At 36.8% G+C, this 23,407-nt stretch overlaps 1 protein-coding gene across 3 annotated transcripts in view; it reads right to left on the bottom strand.

Annotated features, from left to right (window-relative positions):
* The window catches only part of LOC122491410 (T-cell receptor-associated transmembrane adapter 1), a 39,528-nt gene extending 19,345 nt beyond the window's left edge, over positions 1-20,183 (bottom strand). Inside the window, exons 1-2 of one of the 3 annotated variants that reach the window (XM_043594087.1) lie at positions 19,840-20,168; positions 6,751-6,861 (exon numbers count right to left, since the gene is read on the bottom strand). In XM_043594087.1, the coding sequence (XP_043450022.1) occupies positions 6,751-6,861; positions 19,840-19,846 (118 nt within the window). In that variant the 5' untranslated portion in view covers positions 19,847-20,168. Of the gene's footprint in view, positions 1-6,750; positions 6,862-16,319; positions 16,400-19,839 lie in introns of those variants that run through there. The other 2 variants (XM_043594086.1, XM_043594088.1) reach the window with 2 other exon arrangements.
* Positions 20,184-23,407: the final 3,224 nt, after the last annotated feature.

Here is a 23,407-nt window from a genome sequence, read left to right as displayed (position 1 = left end):
TGAAAGCTATTTCTATAAAAATGAAGCCCATCATTATCTGAGTGTCTGGCAATATCACGGAGAAAATAGTGACCAAAGGGTGATCTTTCAGTTTTAACATACAAAAAAACCCCACCGTATTGGTAGGGAACTGGCAAAAATATTTTCAAATGACTGAGTAAGTCACCAAACAACGAGGTAGATTATTTTTAGTTAGATTTATGTGTGACAAAGCTAAGTTATTCTTCAGAGAGGTCATTAACTGTTAGAGAAACATTGGGACAAATTATTAAAATCATCACGTTGGGGGATGAAATGGACCTGTCACATGTCAGTGTGTTTGGAAGAATTCTGTGAAGGACCAAATGTAGGAAGTTTTGCAGAGCATGTATACGTAGCATCTATGGGGCCAAAAATGATTAGTGTGATCCACTTAGGATATATCTGAAAGGCTCCTCTTCTAGCCCACAGGCAATGCCCTAACATGACCTGCATATAAAAGATGCAGTCATTTCGACTACCTTCAGATTAGTCTTGTGAACATGAACACAGATGGATGTTGAGGGAGGCTAGAGAAGTCTACTGTTGCACAGAGCCACAAGTTAATGGAAACACAAGATCAGAAAGCTTCAGAAACATAAATAATACCAATAAACATAAGAAAAATTAGCTAGTATAGACGAGAATATTGAAAACTGGAAAATACAAAGTATGTGTTGAGTTCTTTTTAAATGACAGAAATGTTTATACCCAGGTCGTTAATTATTGTTCATATTTGCCTGGAATTAAAATGCATATACAAGAATTTAGTCAAATGGTAGCCTGATGTAACATAGAAAAATTCAAGGTGAGAAATCAGAAGAGTGGATATGGGTAGCAGTTCTTCAGTGCATTTGCCATGTGCCAACATGCAAATCACTTTTAAAACTCTGATTCTCAGGGCACCTGCGTGGCTCAGTCAGTTGAACATCCGACTCTTGATCTCATCTCAGGTCATCATCTCACAGTTCATGAGTTCAAGCTCCATGTCAGGCTTTGTGTTGTGTCATCACAAATCCTGTTTGGAATTCTCTCTCCCTCTCTCTCTGCCCCTACCCCACTCATGCTCTGTCATTCTCTCTCTCAAAATAAATAAATTAAAAAAAAAAAAAAAAAACCAAACCACTCTTCATTAAAAAAAAAAAAAAAAAAAAATACCTGTGATTCTCTTTATCCATAGAGATAATAATGCCAACAGCATGTGAGTAGATGAAGATAAATGAAATAATTTTTGTTAAAAACATTTTAGAAAATGACAGTTGATTTTCAATATTATACATTCTAAATCCAATCATATAATAAGCCACAACTTGACTGTGCTGATTTGAATTCAATCTCTTCATTAAATGGATTAGCTGAAAACAACTTGGTATAATTAAAATGCAATTTTAATTGCAAGTAAAGCTTGATTTGTAGTGAAATGACCGAATCTCACTTCTGGCAAGAGGATTGTCATCAAGTAAGTGTTAAATTGAATGAAAAAATTAAAAATAAACAAAGAATTTGAAGGCAAAAATAAAGAGTGACATTACTTAAATAGAATAAGAAAACATAGGCATGGGGTCAAAGGTTACCCCACACAGACTAATAGTTTTAAATGTTTTTTATTTTTATTTTTAATTTTTATTTTTGAGAGAGAGAGAGAGAGAGAGAGAGAGGAGAGGAGAGGAGGGACAGAGAGAGGGAGACAGAAGATCCAAGCTGACAGCAGAGAGCCCAACGTAGGGCTCAAACTCACAACTCCTGAGGTCATGACCCAGCTGAAGTCAGATGCTTAACTGACTGAGCCACCCAGGAGCTCCTAGACTAATATTTTTTAAAAGATAATGTGGATTTTCCAGTTGGAGGTGCTTGGAGTATGAATGTTGGTACCTGGAAACTATACCAACGTGATGTGTGAAAGGATAGCTCTATGGAAAGAAAATGTTGGATGGATTATCAGTAGAGAAAAGAAAAACTAGGTTTGGACCAAAAAGATTTGTGGGAAAAAGAAAACAGAAGCCACTATATGAAGGATACAATATAACGATGTGATCCTTACATGGAAGGAAAGGAAATTAAAACAATGTGGGAAAAAAGTAAGTAGTGGGTAAAGGACATGATACATCAAGACCAATCATATTGAAGAAGCACCCAGAAATGGTCCTTAAAAAGGTCAAGGACACCACCTTCTCCACTCCTCTTAGAATTTAAATGTGTAATCCTGAGCTGGAGATCTGTACTTGTGTGGTTTTAGTTTTACATCCTTACTATAAGAAGTATGGTAGTATATGATTTCTTTAAATAGGGGAGTGGTAGGGGCACCTGGGTGGTCAGTTGGTTAAGCATCTGACTTCGGCTCAGGTCATGATCTCACGTTGTGTGAGTTCAAGCCCCAAGTTGGGCTCTGTGCTGACAGCTCAGAGCCTGGGGCCTGCTTCAGATCCTGTGTCTCCCTCTCTCTCTGCCCCTCCCCTCCTCACACAGTCTCTCTCTCTCTCTCAAAAATGAATAAACATTAAAAAAAATAAATAGGGGAGTGGTAATCAAAAGTTTAGAGGTTGGAGCTAAGGAGAAAGGTCAGCAAGCTCAGGCTCCTGAATAGAGTTTGCTCCGTCATGAAGGCTTATAAGTTTAGTTAAAAATAGGGGTGCCTGGGTGGCTCAGTCAGTTAAGTGACCAACTCTTGATTTTGGCTCAGGTCATGGTCTCACAGTTCATGAGTCTGAGCCCCACATCTGGCTCTGTGCTGACAGTGTGGAGCCTGCTTGGGATTCATTCTCTCTCTCTCTCTCTCTCTCTCTCTCTCTCTCTCTCCCTCTCTCCCTCTCTCCCTCTCTCCCTCTCCCTCTCTCCCTCTCTCCCTCTCTCCCTCTCTCTCTCCCCTCCCTCTCTTTCTGTCCCCTCTGCCTCTCTCTCTCTCTCAAAATAAACTTAAAAAAATTTTTTTAATAAAAATAAATGACATGATTTAAAAGCTACCCAATTATCTCAGTGATATTTAGTCAAATAAAAAGCAGTTTTTATGTTGCTATGAAGCAGCTGCATTTGCAAGATTCTGTGTGAGAAGAACTGGGTGAGTTTTCATAATCCTTTCTATGATTCAGATATAGACAACTTGCGGTCAGGTTCATGGTTGAGAGGATGTAAGCAAACATTTGCTTTTATGTTTTCCCCTTTATAGTGTTTACTCTTCCATATGCAATACATAACAAGAAAAAACAGCACATGACTTATACTCCATAATAGCATTTTTGGATACATTCTTCATGTGAAAATGTGAAAAATGTGCCATAATTTTCAAGCGTATAGGAAATATACTGATAGGACTTTGATGTATGAGCAAACTATGAACTTATTTATCCTTCTTCTCAAAACAGAGAAGAAAGGTTGGATAAAGGATATTTTTTGGTTTTAAAGGAAGACAAAGCTAATACATTCTTAGCAGAAAAAGAAATAAATATAATCCTCCCAAAGAGGATTCCCAAAGAATCACATAAAATGTAGGGTTTATTTGGGGAGGAAGGGATAACTCCATTACAAAGCCTCTACCTAGCACTGCTACAGAAAACATCAAGGAGAGGCTTATCATGTCTACCTGATTGAATGTGTAGATACTGTATTGTTGCTGCGGTGGAGATTTTCTTTTGTAAGCTATTTAATACACCAGCAAAACTCATTCACTGACTCTTCGCCTTAGGTGGAGTCATATCTTGCAAGTTTCTTAGCCACAAAGAATAGCACAAAGATGCAAAAATAAAAAGTTCCATGGGGACACGGATACAGAGGCACTGTATTCCCAGACCACGTGGCAGAAAAGCTGGCAAACATAATTGAATCTCCTCTGGTCTGTCTGGCTAGGAGAAACAAAGCCGGAGGAGTCTTTAGCAGGACTGGGAGGAAGTCAGTTGGCAGAACTAATCCCAGAGTCTGCTGGAACCCCTGTGTGAGAAAGCGCTATTTGCTCATGTGGACTAGCAAGGGTGGCAGTTACTCCTGATGCTTGGGGGAAACCGTCAGGAGAAGCAGAGATGTTCGGGAGAGGGCTGCAAACAGAAAAAGGGAGGTGGGATGAGAATGAAAGGCATTTTGGCATCAAGTGAGCACTGTGCAAAGCTAATTTGAGGTTTGTACGCTAATAAAATGCAAGACCCAGGGTTGTGTGCTTACCTACAAAGGGCAGGTTTGGCTCAAATAAAGTAATTTGCAGTAGGCTAGTGGTTAGAACTGATTCCATGAGAGCCTGTGGAAAACTCTCTAAAATGAGCCTGTATGTGACTTAAAAGAACACAGCAATAGAGGTTATTGCATAGAAGTGTTAGATAATATAGAGGTGGGGCAGGAAGTGACACAGGAGCTGGAGAGGACCTAGAGAATATAGAGTTGGTGGGAGCGGTGAGAAGCCAGAGGAACTAACATTCCCTGAAATAACCAACACTAAAGTTAAATGGGATAATACATAGTCATAGCATAGTCATAACAAATATTTGTGGAAGGAGGGAAGGAAGCACCAGGGCAACCAATAGTGGTGATGTGGGCTATACGCCATGCAGGAATGACCTCCTCAGCCCCCAGCACTGTGCCGAGGTATCTGTATAATTCTGGCAAGAGCCCTATGGTATAGATGATATTCTCCACATTTTGTAGACAAGGGAACTGAGACTATGAGAAGTTATGCTTCTTGTATAAGAGATCTCCCAGGTAAATATTGAAAGCAGGGTTCTAATTCATGACAGATTGACTTCAAAAGCCATGATGCTAAAAACAAATTGAGAGAACTGAAATTGATTTTAAAAATACAACAATAAGTGTAATTTACTATTTCCTGCTTTTAAAAAACTGTTATTTCCTACCATACTGCTTTTAGACAAAGTAATTTATGGCATGCCTGAGGCAGTAAGGGTTTGTACAATTGAAAAGAAAAAAAAATAAAATAAGTCTGTTTTTTTTTAAGAAAAAAGTCTTTTCTTCTCTTTTCTTTTCTTCTCTTTTCTTTTCTTTTCTTTTCTTTCTAAAAAATTAGTCTACAGTCTTTTAGCAGTGGTCAACTAACCATTATAAGAAAACAATTCTCAAAAGGAGTTCATATGATGGCAAATGGTATGAACATGGATAAATAAATTCCAATGGACAAACCATCAAAACTGAGAACTAAAAAGCCCACTTGTTCCCTGGTCCCACACAGATCTCTGGATGATTGTCACTGGAATCAGTGGAAGAGTAAAATACCAGTTCATGATGGTTATTCTTGCCCTGGCTTCCACCTGCAAACATTTCACCTCTATGGCTCTACGTTCACCTTTTTCTAACTCAAATGACAATATTATCTACATTCGTAAAACATTTTAGTGAAGAAATTATAGTCATATTAAGCTATTATAAAAAGAAGAATTCTAATGTTAGCTCATTTTTTTATGAAGAAAACTTTTTTCGAAGATATTGGATGGTGGGTCATTGATGTATCTGACTTATAAAAGGTATTTGAAAAAATATTTGATAAAAAAATTAATTGCTGAAATCATTGCTAATGAAAAAGCATTGCCTGCCTGGAGTTTCAGGCATAGAAATGATAAATAGAGATCCTAAAAGAGTGTTGGCTTTCTGGCCAAGGACATTTGATCAACAGTGTAAAAACAGAATGTGCTCGTGGAAACCAATTTGGACAGAGAATTAGACAGACTGGGCCCTGATCCTTGGCTTTGCTATTGAGTAGATGTGTGACCTCAACTATGCCACTTCACTTTCTAGTGCTTCTTATCTTTTTTGAGAGGCGTGACAATAATGTCTTCTTCTTTATGTTTTATATTTGTGTTAGCAACACTGAAGACACTCATAAGAGGATCAAGGCCTCTCCCCAGAATCTGACTGTTGTTCTAAATTAGCGCCCTGCAGTTTTTCTGGGTCACATGTTTCTAATGCAATTTTATTAACTTCATCTTATTTTCATCTGTTAAAAAGCATTGACATTTTGTTTTCTATTCATTATTACCACAGAAATGTCCTGCCCCCAATAGAATTTTGGCTCTAGCATATTAAGACCTTTCCCAGAAATAGGTGAACTTGCATAACCATCCATCCATCCATCCATCCATCCATCCATCCATCCACCCAACACGCTTGTGTTGAATGCCAATAGTGTGCAAAGATTGTGCCAATTGCTGCACACTACACTATTTCAGTCATGCCCATGAGGATGAAAACCACATGGTTAAAACTGCTGACCAGCTGTCGAAAGGAAAAGCTGACCCTGAGAGTGTTAGATAATGCCTGTGGGTCAGCCTGTTGCTTTTCTAGTTCTCTCCTGATCCCAATACAGTCCTACTGCACATTAGAGGCTCTGACTTGATGCTGAGGGGTTTGAGTAGGCATGAGGAGAAGCTTGAAAAGTTAGTCTTCACTCTTCCCATCACATATCAGTGAGAATCTTTATGGCTGCTACAGAATAAATTACAATTTCTCAACTACTGTTGAATTGGAGAAGAAAAACTACATTTTACCAGGACAATTCTTTCTTACTCTGTATCTCAGGGCAGAGATAAAGCGAAGATTGGGAGTCTGTTCATATTCTAATATGATTGTATTTTTAAAGTAAAAAGAAAACCTTAGAGTGGAAAAAAAGTATTAGATTTTCTACAGATAAAAATATCCTATTGCATCTCATTTCATAAAATTATCTTCTTCTGTAGGTTTTCCAGTGACTCAGTCTCCACTCATGTGGGAGTAGATGTGTGGCTATTTCTCAAAATGTCTTACCTTGTCGCTGCTTTTCCACATAGTGGGAAATATTGAAGATCAGTGATACAATCAGAGCTAATCCCAAAAAGGCTAGAATTACCCAGACATAATAGTGGCATCCAGGGTTTTCTGGAAAACAAACAAACAAACAAACATACCTATAATATATTAGCTGCTTACCAATTTGTTTTGAATTGGGTATTCCCACAATTGAAACCATAGTATTTATTCATAATGAAGAACAAATCCTCTGCCAAGAAATTAATTACCATTGAAAGACAAAGGTTTCTTATACATTTCAAATGGGTATTGATGGTAAGTCCCTGCATTCAGCATGAAGAAAAGGAAGCAAGTTTCCCACATTCTTAGTGTTGATGAAAGACATTTTTAGTGTTGCTGCTAAAATTTGACAACTGGTGACTGATTATAAAAACTTTGGTTCAAAATCAAGAACATCCAGGTTCAATCCAAATGGAATTATAATTGTTTTCTTTGAGTACTTGTTGGCCTTGTAGTGGTTGTTGAACTGCCCTCAGTGGTCCTGTGTTTTTGAATAGATCTTTCATTTTCTTTCTTCCTTGCTTTCTTTTCTTTTTCTTTCCTTTTCTTTTTTCTTTCCTTTTTTCTTTCTTTCTTTCTTTCTTTCTTTCTTTCTTTCTTTCTTTCTTTCTTTCTTTTTCTTTCTTTCTTTCTTTCCATATTTATTTTTAAATGAACATAGGCATATATATAATTAAATATATAAAATATATATGCATTTATGATATAGATGTACATATACATATATGCATATGATTTGCATATTGTTTATTTATATAGACTTTGCTTTTGTTTGACTAGTCTGTGGCTCTTTAAACACCAGCAAATCTATTCACTAATGTCTGCTACCTCCTCTCTAATTTTGCACCATGTTATTTAAATGTCCAGAATACCATAAACTCCACAGAGAATAGGACCTTTTCTGTCTTCTGCTCTGTAGTATCATATATAATGTACATAATTCACAAACATTTTAAAATAATTAATTAGTAAATGGGAAAAGCTAACTGATGGTGGTGGTGAAATGGGTGGTTTATTTTCTTTAAGGGAATTTTTATGTTTCATAGAGTCTTAGAAAATTGAGAAGACTTGAATAGTCTTTTATCCTCCAATAAACCTACAAATTAATTTGGTTAAAAACACTAAGGTTTGGAAAGGCCTTATTTATTCATTATGAATATAATCCCATAAATATTTATGAGAATTCTACAACACAGTAATCATTAACTATTTAAAATATACTACTAATTCTAGGTATCGCACAATACTGCCTACATTCCTAGAATTGTTTATTTGGTTTTTGTGTTTAACTGTTTATGAAAAAAACACAAGTTCATACTAAGTCTAAATTTTAACAATTCTAGCAATAGCAAAATATAGAATAACATATAAGGTTCTCCACTAGAGCATAAATGGGTCACTAATATTATACTAATTAGCCTTTTAAAAAAACTTAACCAGTGCGTCTGGAGGATTTTTACCATGTCATTATGTTATCTGTAGTGGCGGCATGGAATAACACAGTGCTGTTTTAATATAATTCATCTACCCATTTTTCTAAGATGGATATTCTGATTTTTGAAAACGGTTTTCTCTTACAAACAATAATGCGACAAGCTTCACTGGACAGGCATTTAACACATATGTGAGCTTATCTGTAGAAAGAGGCTCCTGGGAATACAATTGCTGGGTTAAAGGGAATTTTTAAGGCATGCTTTCAAAGAAAGATTGTTCTCTACCTCCCATTGATAATAGTCCTTTTCAGGTGGTTAATGTAACCAGAATTATGAAGAATGAGGCCAATAAGCCGTCTTAGTTCCCAGATGGGTCTCAGTTTCCTTCTTTGCTATATCACAACACAGAGGTATTAATTTCTGCTTTGTTATCAAATTAATGGTTATATACATGAATTCTGTTATTAAAGACTTCTTTTCTTCTAGTAAAGAAAAAGTCCTAGTTCTAGATTCTTTCACATTTTAAGGTAATTTGAGGGCACACACGATGTTTTCTATCAAGATAGCTCACAATTATCATTTCAGGTTATTCAGTCTAGTACATTCTAATCACTCACCCTTTACAGTCACTGTATTTGGTGACAAACAAATGAACTTTAGTTGCTACCCAGAGGCCAGACTTATATATATCATCCATGTTCAATATTAAAAACTATTAGTGAACTTAGACAAGCAAAAAAAGAAAGCTAAGAATCAACCATAATCCTATTATCAAGAGACAATCACTGTGAATACCTTGGTTCATATACTTCGAATTATTTTTCTCTGTATAGAAATGATTATGGACAGAGACATAAGATTCAATTATACTGAATATACTGTTATCTCCTTTCACCCCAATAATTTATAGTGTGCTTCTTTTCCTATAAATAAAATATGCTTTCATTTCTTTTAGCGGCCTTATATTCCACTGAATGAATTTTCTATAATTTATTTAAACAATCCCTTATCATTAGACATGTAAGTTGCTTGTGATTTTTAGTTATATAAGCAGTGTTGTGATGAATATCTGTAGCTAAAACTATATATCCAACCTTAATTTTTTATTTCAGGTAAAAATTCTTTTTTTTTAATTTATTTATTTTTGAGAGACAGAGAGGGTGAGCGGGGGAGGGTCAGATAGAGAGGGAGAGAGAGAATGTCAAGCAGGCTCCATGCTGTCAGCATGGAGCCCAATGTGGGGCTCAAACTCTCAAACCATGAGATCATGACCTGAGTCAAAACTAAGAGTCAAACACTTAACCAACTGAGCCACCCAGGCACCCCTCAGGTAAAAATTCTTGATTTGTGAGGTCAAAAGATATACACATCTGAAAGGATTTTGATATCTTGATGGCCCAGGTTTTAATTTTTTTTATGTTTATTTTATTACTTATTTTTTGAAAGAGAGACAGAGTGTGAGTGGGAGAGGAGCAGAGAGAAGGAGACACTGAATCTGAAGCAGGCTCCAGGCTCTGAGCTGTCAGCACAGAGCCCGACAAGGGGCCCAAACTCATGAACCCTGAGATCATGACCTGAGCTGAAGTCAGACATTCAACCAACTAAGCCACCCAGATGCCCCGTTGATGGCCCAGGTTTTAAAACACGATATTAAGGGGTGCCTGGGTGGCTCAATCAGTTAAGCATCTGAGCTGGGCTCAGGTCATGATCTTGCTGTTGGTGGGTTTGAGCCCCCTGTTGGACTCCGTGCTGGCAGCTCAGAGCCTGGAGCCTGCTTCGGATTCTATGTCCCTCTCTCTTTGCCCCTCCCCTGCTTTTGCTCTGTCTCTCTCTCTCAAAAATAAGCATTAAAACAAAATTTTTAAGGGGCATCTGCGTGGCTCATTCAGTTAACCAGCAGACTTGGGCTCAGGTCATGATTTCATGATTCGTCAGTTCAAGCCCCGCATCTGACAGCTCAGAGCCTGGAGCCTGCTTCAGATTCTCTGTCTCCCTCTCTCTCTGCCCCTCCCCTGCAGGGCGCGCTCTCTCTCTCTCTCTCTCTTTCTCTCTCTCTCTGAAAAAGAAATAAACATTAAAAAAATTTAAAAAATTTTTTTAAACACAGTATTAAGAAGACCCTTCTCAGGCTGGTCTGGCCTCTGATCCTATTAGTTAATTGGCCCTGACTTTATGTTTATGTCTCTTTTGGTTCAGCCACACTACATCAACCCCCATCCTGATAGCTACTATCTTCCCACACACTGTCTCATGTAGTCTCCTCCTTCGTGGTTTGTGGAGGAAGTTGTCCCTTTGTCTTTTCTCTGGAGCCTGTGACATGGGTACTTCATGAGAAGGCGCCTACTCTTATCTCTGCCCTAAGCATAGAGAACATCACACTTTTCTTTCCTTACCATGAACTGTTTCCACAAAATGTTGCTTTAGGTTTTCTAATTTTAGGACTTATCTGCTATACTTTCCCAATAATATACCCTGCTCCAATCATTCTGAAGCACTCATGATTCTCAATAGATACCATACTTACCATTTCATGTCCTTATGTCTCTGTATATTTGCTCCTTTGCCTGAAATGCCTTTTTCCTCAGCTGTTTGACAGATTCATAGTCATCCTTCAAGACTACCTTTTCTTTGAAGCATTTGCTCTATGCTGCCTGTCCCCCACCAAGTGACATCTTTTACACCCCCCTACGTTTCAACAAATATTGAGATAATCATCTATGTGTAAAAATCTCTTCCTACTTGACTGTGAACTTCCCAAAGGACAGAAAGAATGCCATATTAATCTTGGTCTTCATGCCTCAATTCCCTCATTTTACCTATTTTTGTGGGGATTCAGTGAGTTAAGACATGTAAGGAGATTTGTAGAAGAGTGTTCCTCCCCAGTAAGATGCTCCATAAATGTTAGCTATTGTATTGTTTTCAAAAATTTTTAGTGTAGTTGACACACAAGGTTACATTAGTTGCAGATGTACGTTTCTATACATTATACGGTCACCACAAGTGTATCTACCATCTGTCCCCACACAACACTATTACAATACCATTGGGGCGCCTGGGTGGCGCAGTCGGTTAAGCGTCCGACCTCAGCCAGGTCACAATCTCGCGGTCCGGGAGTTCGAGCCCCGCGTCAGGCTCTGGGCTGATGGCTCAGAGCCTGGAGCCTGTTTCCGATTCTGTGTCTCCCTCTCTGCCTGCCCCTCCCCCGTTCATGCTCTCTCTCTGTCCCAAAAATAAATAAACGTTGAAAAAAAAATTAAAAAAAAAAAACAATACCATTGACCATATTATCTATGTTGTACCTTTTATTCCCATGACTTAGTCAATTCGTAACTGGAAACTATCGTTATTCTTATTCTCATCTCACTACTAGTGAGACTCCTGTTATTATTTCTGTAACCTATTCAGCAGAAAGTAGGTTCTCACTAAACATGTGTCGACTAAATAAAAGACAAGTGGAATAAAGACAGACAATGTAATGACTAGGGCCAACAGAAAAGTTCTGATCAAATATGAGGTCTAGGCACACTCACAGTCTAGGAAAGACAAGTTGAAGATCATAGTACATTTGTCTCTAGTGCTGTTGAGAAAAGACCTACCTCCCAGCAGCTATGAGATAGATTCTTGTGAAAAGAAGAGTAACACATTAGGCCACTGTAATCTTGGTGAAAGTACTCATGAACAACATCCTAATTCTCTCTGCCCTGAACCTACATTTACCAAAAAACCTACAGATTCTTATATTTTTTCTAAGAAACTTGATGCAAGGAAGTTGGTGCTAACAGCTAGGTATCTAATTAAATTTATGGGGTGTCCACCACTATAAACATAAAATTTTATTTTCTTGTTTAAAAATCAGTCTTTGGGGAGTTTGGTTAGTGTCAGTGAATTCTCTGGGAAAGGAATTTAAATACCACTAGTTGAGGTAAGCTGTATGAGCCAGCTACAACCCTAGGAAATATATGCCTGCATAAAACTGGGATGTTAATGACTTAAGAGTCAGGGTGAATAGAAATAATCTCCTCACAGAACACACAATAACTTTCAGAAGCATGAAGTGGGATATGCTTTCATTCCTCAACTTTTGCCTTGAAGACCCATCAATATCTTTACTTTTACTTATTAAAAATGTACACTGTCCTACTATGAGAAGAGAAAAATAAGGGTTTTCTTATATGCTGAAAACATGGTTATACCTTCGTAAATCAAGAATGGCCTCATGAAATAGTTGTTTTGTCTGGTTATTGTTAGCAAAAGAATGGGCAAAGTATAACTATTTATAATGATTGTTTTAGGCAAATATTTGTTATTATTTTTTTCAGCCTACTAGTTATATGCCACAATATAGCACAGTTTACCTAAGAACACATATCACAGCTAGTTTATTTTAAAGTTGACCTGAAAGTTGCATTGTTTTAAATGAAGCATTTGATAGATGTATTAACAATTTACCTTTGGCTAAATTGGGTGACTTGTAGTCTTGTGTTAGAAATAGTCCAGGGGATCCTGAGTGGCTGAGTTGGGTAAGTGGCTGACTCTTGATTTCAGCTCAGGTCATGATCTCACAGTTTGAGATCAAGCCATGCATCGGGCTCTGTGCTGACAGCATGGAGCCTACTTGGGATTCTCTCTCCCTCTCTTTCTGCTCCTCCCCTGCTCATATGTGTGTGCTCTCTCTCTCAAAATAAATAAATAAACTTAAAAAAAAAAAGAAATCATCCAGTCTAATTTTTCCAGAAAAGAAATACAGATGGCCAGCAGACACTGAAAAGATGCTCAACATCACTCATCATCAGGGAAATACAAATCAAAACCATAATGAGATACCACCTCACACCTGTCAGAGTGGCTAAAATGAACAACGCAGGAAACAACAGATGTTGGTAAGGATACAGAGACAGGGGATCCCTCTTACACTGTTGGTAGGAATGCAAACTGGTACAGCCACTCTGGAAAACAGTATGGAAGTTCCTCAAAAAGTTAAAAATAGAACTACCCTATGACCCAGCAATTGCACTACTAGGTATTTAGAGGTATTTACCCAAAGGACACAAAAATACTAATTGGAAGGGACACATGCACCCCAATGTTTATAGCAGCATCAATAGCCAAATTATGGAAAGAGCCCAAATGTCCATCAACTGATAAATGGATATAAAGAAGATTTGGGGTGTGTGTGTGTGTGTGTGTGTGTGTGTACTCAGCCATCAAAAAAAGAATGAAATCTTGCCATTTGCAGCGATGTGGATGTAGCTAGAAAGTCTTATGCTAAGCGAAATAAGTCAGAGAAAGACAAATACCATATTATTTCATGTATATGTGAAATTTAAGAAATAAACAGATGAAGATGGGGCGGGGGGAAGAGGGAGGCAAGCCATAAAAGACTCTTAACTACAGAGAACAAACTGGGGGTTGCTGGAGGGGAGATGGGTGGGGGGATGGGCAAAATGGGTGATGAGTATAAAGCAGAGCACTTGTGATGAGCACTGGGTGTTGTATGTAAGTGATGACTCACTAAATTCTATACCTGAAACTAATATTACAGTGTATGTTAACTAACTTGAATTTAAGTAAAAACTTTAAAGAACATTTACTTTAGAAAATTTGTAATTAAAAAAAGAAGAAGAAGAAGAAATAGTCCAGTCTAGAATTATTGCATCAAATCCTGTGACATACACTTTGGAACCTTGATCATTCAATCATGCACATGCTGAAAGGATGCAAAACTGATTTTGGAAGGAAATTTTGACCCTGCCTATAGGTTGTCCCTGGATCTACCTCTGAATGAAAGCAGAATGGGCTTTGATGGCTTTCTATTCTGGGAACATGTCCCAGTTATGTTCCCAAAATGTTTTAAGAGAATATCAAAGTGGTTTCCCTCTCAGCTGACAATCTGCCCTAAAATGGCAACAGAATACTGAACTTCAGGTTATAGTCAGAAAATAAAAATTTAAACACTGTCACTCTGTTTGTTCTCTTACATTTTGTACATTTTCTGTCTACGTTATCAGGGCAAAATAAATCTTGTTTTAAGAAAAAGAACCAGCTGTATAAAAATTGCTACTGAATTAATTAATTATAAGAATTTTATGGACTAGAAGATATTATTTAATATGTCATTCAGTATCTCAGGTAGAAGAGCTGAGGATCTCCTCAAGGACTGTCACATTTTTGCTCTTCTAGTTCATGTGAAAATTGCTATTGGCCATCTATCTATATGTATCATTTGATACACAATCTATCTTAAGAAAATCTCTTGGATAATATGATATGCTTATTTTTTGTGACTTAATCGTATCCCTTGCTCCTTGTTTTCCTTTGTCTTGATCTATTTGGTTATCCTTTATACTGTGCTATATACATCTATTACTCCTCTTCTAGGGGAGAGGCAAGAAAGCAAATAAATAAATAAAAAGAATAATAGATCTCTAGAACTTATCCTTGAGAGAACTAACAATTTACCTTCTATTTAGTGGTTTTTTTCTTTCTAGTTCTCATAGCGTCTAGTATTTAGTATAGGTTCAATAAATGGTTATGGTTTGGGTAAATAAAGTAGAGCACAGTGTAAAAAGGTATACTTCAAGGCAAAACCCTTAATCTTATTTTTATAATTACACTGATTCTAGCTATAAAATATCCTATCATTTGCACAAAATTGTATTTCAATTAGAAGTTTCCCTTTATTCTTTGTAATTAAAAGGAGCACTGAAAAAGTTCTATCAGTCCATTAATTGGGACAAGAAGATAATTTGTTCTCAACTACATAGAAACAACCAAATCAATGTCATGTGTCTACATTTTACATAAAGGGTTTAAGGAAAGTCCTGGTAATTTTCATAAAATGTGTCAGGAACAGTAAGGCCAAAACACAGGCCAAATTCTGAAGGGTAGGGTATACTTAGCATAGTTTCTGGTTTTCCTATTGATTTGGGGGGTCTTTAATTCCCTATCTAGACTTCTGTTTTCCAAGATTTTTTTCCTTGTGTAATGTGATCTGAGTTTTAAACAGGAAGCTTTCATTTAGAAGCTTTGTTATTTCATGACATTCTTGATAGCTTTAATAGTTTTTTTTATATTTTAATTTTAAGTAATCTCTATACCCAATGTGGGGCTCAAACTTACAACCCTGAGATCAAGAGTCACATGCTATAATGACTGAGCCAGCCAGGCACGCCAGCTTTCATAATTTTTTGATTGTCAACAAATGCCCCCATTTTGAAAAAACAAAAAACATACACAGATGAGAAGGTATTGAGTAGCTACATGGTGGAGATTTTCAACTTGAATGGCAGATCCATATAGATGCGAATACACATGCACATGCACTTTCGTACCTCCCTTTATCCATATTCAGTATATCTCCAGATGCATGTGGATATCTGTTCAGTACAGATAATGCTTCTTACAATGCTGGATTCACAAAGTGCTCAAAAATCCTTGCCCAACAAATGCAATCTTTACTATTATTATTCCATAATTATAGTTACTTTCATTTAAAAAGCTTTTATCAATTTAAAAAGAACTCCCACACAATTTGAATTTAGCTATTACACTGTTAAAAAGCCAAAGGCCTCAAGAAGTTATTAGTGAGGCAATGACAGCTAGGAAAACCATAATTTAAGTTTCTATATAGCATTCAACTGCCAAGGGTTAATAGTAGTAGCTTTAATTATAAGACCTCTGACTCCCTTAAAGCCAAGAGTACTTGGCAGGCACTGTATTTAGAATTCACACTTGCATGTACTCTGGAGGGAAGCCTAGCTAAAGCAAATGTATTGTCTTTCTGCTGACAGATATGACTCCTACAGAAGCCTTTATTTAAACAATTAACAACAGAAAAGCAATACATATAATGCCTTAATTGTTTCTCCTTCAGGGAGTCTGTAACTGAGACAAGTGCATACGTTTATAGTATATAAGATATGGCTTTTCATGACGGTTTCTCTTTCTTGGCTTGCAAACTCTGTCAGAGCAGTGACCTTCTCCTTTTTGCACCCCATGAATGTGTATATCTACTTTAGACGCCCCAGAAAGTTCAAAGAAAAAGTTCTGATATAACAATCCCCATGGATTCTACCTATACAGCAATTTTCTTACCGTGATGATAGTTTGGTGTGGAACTAGATGCATTCTTGATGACTCTGTGACACATTGTCAGTATCCACAAATCCCACCCCCCTCCCCCACCACTTACATCACAATCACCCCATCAATAAAAGGCATTAGAGTCATAGATAGAAGCACTGGAAGGGATTCTCAAATCTACTCCCAGGCTTTTGAGTAAATAAAGTATTGTTTTTAATGGCAAATTTGAAATCTGTCAACCTTCAATACGTGTCTTTTGTGACCAGAGGGTTATTTGAAAAGTGGGTGGTGTATGTTGAGGAAGGACTATGATGGAGAGACGGACGACAGCAATATAGGGCATTGGAATGTCTGCTTTGAAGTGCAGAAAAAGAATGAGTGTAGTCACTTATGAGCTGTGTGACTTCTTACATATCACTGAACCTCACTAAACCAATTGTAAAGTTGGAGGTCCGATCCCCATCTGTGTGACATCAAGGTCCCTCTTTCTAGTACATCATGGTTGCTCTTCAGCAACACTTACTGAATTTGTTAGAGAGCATACATGTGGAGTGAGGTGGGGGCAGATTTTAAGACCGTGTAATTCCTCCAATACTGGGCTACTTGGCACTTTTATAATTAAACTCTAATTAGGATTGGTCAACTTGAGAAATCCTATTAAGATTGAAGTGTTGCCAAAATCCCTGCTGTTGATGAGTCTTTCTTTTCCTATATTTACTCCATCATTTTATTTCTGTACTTACTGTTTTCTGTTGGAGAAGCACCTTGGTGATATCCTCGGAAGATGCCCTGGTTGTTGGGAATTTTCATCCAACAAAATTTTAACTACTATGTTACTTTAATGTTTTAAGAAGGCCTGTTAATTTTTTATCTCTTCTTTCTAGTTTGGGAATACTGAGAAAATTAAATGAAATTTAAAATGCCTAGAAATGTGACCAGTAATGATGCTGGTGATAATGACAATGATGATGATTATTTTGTTTTTTAATTTTACAAACCCTTGGATTGAGGGTAATGATATTTATTATTAACTAGCAATTTGTGCACATTTATTTCTCAGAGTTATGATTAGTAAGTGACAATCTTTCCCGAATTGACTTTCCTTAAAATCACTGCAAACATTAACTAAATTAAATGATGAAACACATTGTCTTTGACCCATCTTTAATTTAAAGAACATCTCAGTTTAAAAGATGATTCATAAATTAGTCCTACCTAGTCTCTAAAGGAAAGGCTTACTGTCCTCAAAAAAGGAGATTGAGGCTCAAGGGAAAAGAAAACCGAGTAAAAACAATGAAAATTCTTTTTTTGAAAAACAGCAATGTGTAACTAAATCGTGGCACACTCTTTAAACTAAGCGTAGCCCACAGGAATTGTTTTTGCCATTTGATTCAGCTAATACTGATTTTATGAGCATGCAGAAACACAGTAGGAATTATGATACTGGCCCATTGATTGATGCAGCGAATATAAAGCATGTAGGTAGAAGAAAAGGAAAGATTTGCATTTTTTCTTTTCATACCTCGTTTTACTTAACCAGGAATAATTTCACTTTTTCACACTTATTTTCTTTTTTAACCTCACCTGTCTAAATGTAAAACATCATCTGACTCTCTTCTTTCACATTGTTCTCCCCCTCTCCTTTTAAGATCTGAGTCTTTAACAGCAAACATTTGGTATTTTTATCTCTTCTGTGGAATTGCAGAAGCTCTCAACCGACAATGGAGGAACTCCTATGTTACCTCTAAAGGGAAAATCTAAACTTGGAAATGGTATGAAAGAAATTTTATCACATCTATCATAAAATTAGAATTAAGTAATCCTGGAAATAGTTGAATGCCATATTCACTGCCTTTGGCCTTCCCACACTTCCTGAGTTCCCCAACACCATCAGCTCATGGCCACTGTTAATAGTACTGCCATGTCTGTTTTTTCCAGGGCATAGCAAAACTGCAACAATTGATTTTGTTCTTTGCTAATCTATGAACCTGGAAAAAAGTGAAGACAGGTGCGAAAATCGTATGTATCCTACGTAGGTATCATGCGATTAATCAGCTGTGTGATTAATCCAATTAATTGTTTTTAAAATTTGGCAAACCAAATATTGGAAAGCAAATTCACAGATTATATATAATATCTTTATATAAGATAAAGATGTAAGTGGCTATATCTTATATATACATTATATATAAGTGGCTCATACAAATTGATCTTAAAAGTATGATAAAGCACAATAATTAAGCAAAAGATGTAATCAGACAATGCAAAAATTGTATGATTATAGTTTAAAAACCCATGTGAAGGTGTTCAACCTTATTATAATCAAAGTAAGTATTATCAATAGGCTAGCATATTACACTTTTTCAGTAAAGATTTTTTTTTTTTTAGATGATACCAAACTGTTCAGGAGACACACGCTAGGATGAAAGTTACTTGGTAGCAGTCTTAGAAAAGTATTTTGGTAATAATGAGACTTAAAGTGTTCATAACCTCTTGCTCAGTAATTCCAACTCTAGAATTTCCAAGGAAATAACCTTTAATATAGAAAAAGCTATAGAGATTTTCAACTTTCTGTCATTTAAAATATAATACAACTGGATACAACACAGATGTCAAACAATAAAAAAACAACTAAGGAAGCTGTTATTAACCCAATGAATGTCATAGTCTACATTCATCTAAAATGATTAGGCAGAAGTTTTCATAAAAAGGGAAGTAGTTACGTTCTAATGTTAGCAAAAAATCTAGACATATGATTTTATGTTCATTATTATTTCATGTAGGAAAAGCAAACCATATAGAATGTATAGAAATAAAAGTAGGAAGGAAATACAACATAATATCTTATAATTTTTAAGGTGATGGGAGCTGTGGAAATTTTTTTCTTTTTCATGTATATTTCATAGTTCTCCCACTTTATATGTGTGGTTTCTTTTACAACAAAAAGATTTTTATTAAAGAAATAAAAAGTATGTAAAACAATGAAAGAGGAATGAACTATCAACATGGAACAGACATCCAGCTAATCGATGGGGATTCAACCCTTGTAATCCATGCTGCAAGCAATCGAATTTTCACTGGCCTTTGCAGAATGGTCAGCTCTCTGATATTGACAATTGGATTAATGTCTGGGAAGGTAATAAAATCCCTAAACTCAAAGGAATTAGAATGTGGTTAGTACTAACCAGCTTTATAACTAAACTAAAGAGGAATACGCATGATCAACAAGTTTCTTTAAAAATAACAGATACTTTAAATGGCATAGTTATCAGTGAACACCAGTGAAAGCTACAACTAGCTTTATATTATAAAACCTCCCATTTTTTTCTTTTAAGAGAAAATAATCAACTTATATTCAGTAAAATATTTCAAAGTATTTTCTAATTATACTAAAGGCTATCTCACACTTTAAAAATAACATGTAACTGATTTACTTCCCAAATGTTAAGTGTTTTTTGGATGGGGACATGGAAATTATTTAGTGAATTTATAGGCATAGGAATAAAACAAAAGAATTAAAAATACCGCTTACCTGGCATGCTTCTTTTCTCAGAGAAATCCTTATGTAACCATAAGGCAAATATATGGATTAAAAATGCTCCCACAAACTTTTTTCCTCAGTAATGTTGCTCTGTCGCTTTAGAAGTAGTGTGCCAGTAAAACTTGTCTTTAACTGTACCTCAGTTTTCTCTCTCTTCTGTGTCTTGAAATCTTTCGTGTGTACTTTGTTCAGTTACAAACAGGAAATGTGGTGATGGAGGCTTCTAGAGTTTTGATCTGAAACCAGTACGCTCTTGAATTTTTGTGTTACATGACAAGACCAATCTCACAAACCTCTGCATTCTGGTATTTGGATTTCTATCAATACCTGAATCTAATTTAAAAATAATAGTGAAAGCAAAGCCTGGGGGTGGATCTCCCTTCTCTTTGGAGAGAATCCAGGGATCTCCTCACAAGTGAGTTCACATGGAAACAAAGTAAAACATCTGACACTAGGGAGGAAACAGTGAGAAGCCCAGGTGTGCACAGCTGTTAGCTATGTTTTCTTTGAGGCACCATGGAGGAAAAGGGATTGGTGCTTTTTGAACATTGCTATGTTGCAGGCGCCTTCTTTACCTGGTCGCACTGGGAGACCCGGTGCCTGCCTTCTATCCTGACAACCCTCACTGCAACCAGGGTGAGGTAAGTCCCTCTGTCCAATCTAGGGCCGCTTGGCAACAAGCTCCCGCTCTCAGTGCACAACCAGTAATCTGAAGTTCCTAAATGTTGTTGTGTATAAGTATGTTAAGTGGCACTACTTTAGCATGCATATTCCTGAGCCCTACTGAATCAGAATATTTGGAGCAGAGCCCAGGAATCTGCATTTTCACAAGTTCCCCTGGTTACTTTAAAATATAGGTGTTCTGGACAGTGCTCTAAAAATAGCATGTATATGTCAATGGTGTGTTTTATTTTTACCTTTACTCAGATAAAGATGATCTCGGCAGGATCTGTGAGTATGGTTTGTATGTGTTTTGGTGTACATATTTTTGCTGCATATTGTGTGCCTATGCATATTTGCTCATGGATTCCCCCAGTTTTCTTTAATTATAGAAGAATGACGAGCCTGAATCCAGTTTACTACAAAAGGGGATGTACACAAACTTTAAGAACTTGAAGGAAAACTTAAAAATGAGACCTCTGATGCACAGACTCAGCACAAAATATTAAATGACATGCAGGATATCTTACTCTTGTTGATTTCTCTAAGATTCTTGGGGGCAGGGAGAGTACTGATCTAATCCATCATGAAAACCCCAGCATCGACAGTAATGTCTGGCATGCTGTTAAGTCTCAATAAATATTCTCACAAGGATGGAATAAATAAAATAATGTTAATCTTCTGCTTTCTCCTTGCTCTATTATAGAAAACAACCTCCAAGTAATCAAAATACAGTGCTTCTTTATTCTTTGAATGGGGTTGGCTAAACACAGATTTTTCCACTTCAATCACTTTCCCCCCAAGTATTTCTTGTGAACCATTATTGAATCAGAATCTGTAAAACTGAAAGGGACCATAGTCTAATCTAAAAAAGCATTTTCAAAATGTGTTTCATAAAACACCAGGCCTTTAAGAAAATTTGGAGAAAAAATGCTCCTTCAACAGGTATATTTAGAAGAACTATTATTTTCACCTTCATGGATTCATATTAGTATATTAAAGGCTTAGGTAAGTCCTACAAAAAGTGAGCCTGAGTAACCATTTTAACAGAGCTTTTTCTAAAGCTATTTGGCCAGAGAACTTTTGGTTCAGCACTGCCCATTAGCAGGGTAACAGGTTGTAGGAAGCAGGCGTGGATACCCACAGACTGAGAGCTCAAGGGAGTAGAAGTCTCAAGTTCATGTAGGGAAGAGAGGACAACAAAGAATTAGAAGGATTCATTCAAGAATTAGGTGGGACACAGGACTGGAGATTTATTCAAAAGAAGAGAGCCCAGCTATGTGGCAGTTTTGAGGGGTTGAGCTTTGGACCTAAGATGGGATAACTGGTCAGGAGGATAGAAACCCCAGGCTCAAAAGGGAACTGTGTAGATCACCTAAGCAGGAACATGGAACCATGGGCAAAGTAGATGCCCATTTGTATTAGCTGGGGCCTCCAGAGAAAGAGAGAGAGAAGGGATCTCAGCACTGGAGATTTATGTGCAGGCACCCCCTGTTAGAGCAAAAACAGTGCGGAGGATGGAGAGAAAAGCAGCAAGGAAGCCCTGATTGACCATAAAGCACAAATCCAGAAACAAGGGCATTCAGTAATTGGCTTTGGATATGAAGAAGGTCAGCTTTAGTAAAAATAATTCAGGTACAAATGCAGGAATCCTATGGTTAGCCCAGGAGGTGTATGTCTCAGGATAGTCCAACAGGGAGATAGATTCAAACCAAGTGAATCAGTTGTGACAGTACCCAAAGCTGGCTAAGGGCTTCCCTGCCCCAAGTCTGTGACCTTCCACATACCAGTCTGCAGAGATCTGGGGAAGTCAAGAGCAGAGGAGACAGGCAGAGACCAGGAAAGAGTATATCCTACTCCTTCAGGTCAATAAGGCAGCCTGTGATACATGCTGAGTGATTCCTTAATGGCTTAACAGAGTTCATGAACATGATGCATGATTGGCATCTCTAAAATAGTACAACTTAGGTTGATAAATCCAAATCACTGCACTATTTCTAATTATTGTAATATTTTTGAAAAGCAATCTGCATGACAAGGTTCCCCATTCTATAGATTTATAAAATCAGGAGATAGAGCAAGATTGTCCAAGGTCACACAGAAAGTCTGTGCCTGTGCATTAGATAGCTCCACATATGTTTGAAATTTGCCAGGGGGGTGGGAAGATAGCTTTTCATTAAATATAGGTGGCTGAGCACATGGAGACATTATGAGAACATAAAAAAGCCTAGGTATGGATTTATGTGTGTTATGAAATACATTAGTGAGTACAATCAGATATTTGAATGATGCCTTCATGAGTCATGTTCAAATAATAAATAAATATGAGGCTTCAGTAGTACTTTTTAATGAGTTGGGTTATCAAAATGAAGTTTAGCAGATAGCTGGACTAAGCAGATCTGTCCTGACAAGCTTGAAGCAGTTAAAAATGTAGGAAATGTGAGGGGAAGGTATGTAGTTCTGACGGGCACCTGTCAAGAAGGGAGAATTTTAAGGCCAACAAAATTGAGGTCTTGTTGCCAAAAGAAAATGAAAAGTACGTCAGAATGACAGCTGCCATTCAGAGCTTACACACTCAGAAAAATGGGTCATAGAGTATAGAAAGAAGCCCAGTTTTCAAATCTCTTTTTGGATGATCATCTATATTTTATTTTAATCTTTATCACTTCAGTATATTTATTTATATCTGTATATATACACACAAATATATATTATATACACACACATACATGAATATGTATTTTAAAGTTCAAGGGGTTTCAAACCATTAACAGTAGCTACTAGCAGGGGATTACCTGGGACTTACACTTTACACTTTATAAATTTGTCTACCGTTGAAATTGTTTACAGTAACGTGCACTAAATAAAATAGTTGGAATAAAAGATGCCTCCTTATTTT

Source organism: Prionailurus bengalensis, chromosome C2 (genome assembly GCF_016509475.1).
Source record: "Prionailurus bengalensis isolate Pbe53 chromosome C2, Fcat_Pben_1.1_paternal_pri, whole genome shotgun sequence".
Lineage (NCBI taxonomy): Eukaryota > Metazoa > Chordata > Mammalia > Carnivora > Felidae > Prionailurus > Prionailurus bengalensis.
This window is presented reverse-complemented; position numbering and strand designations above follow the sequence as displayed.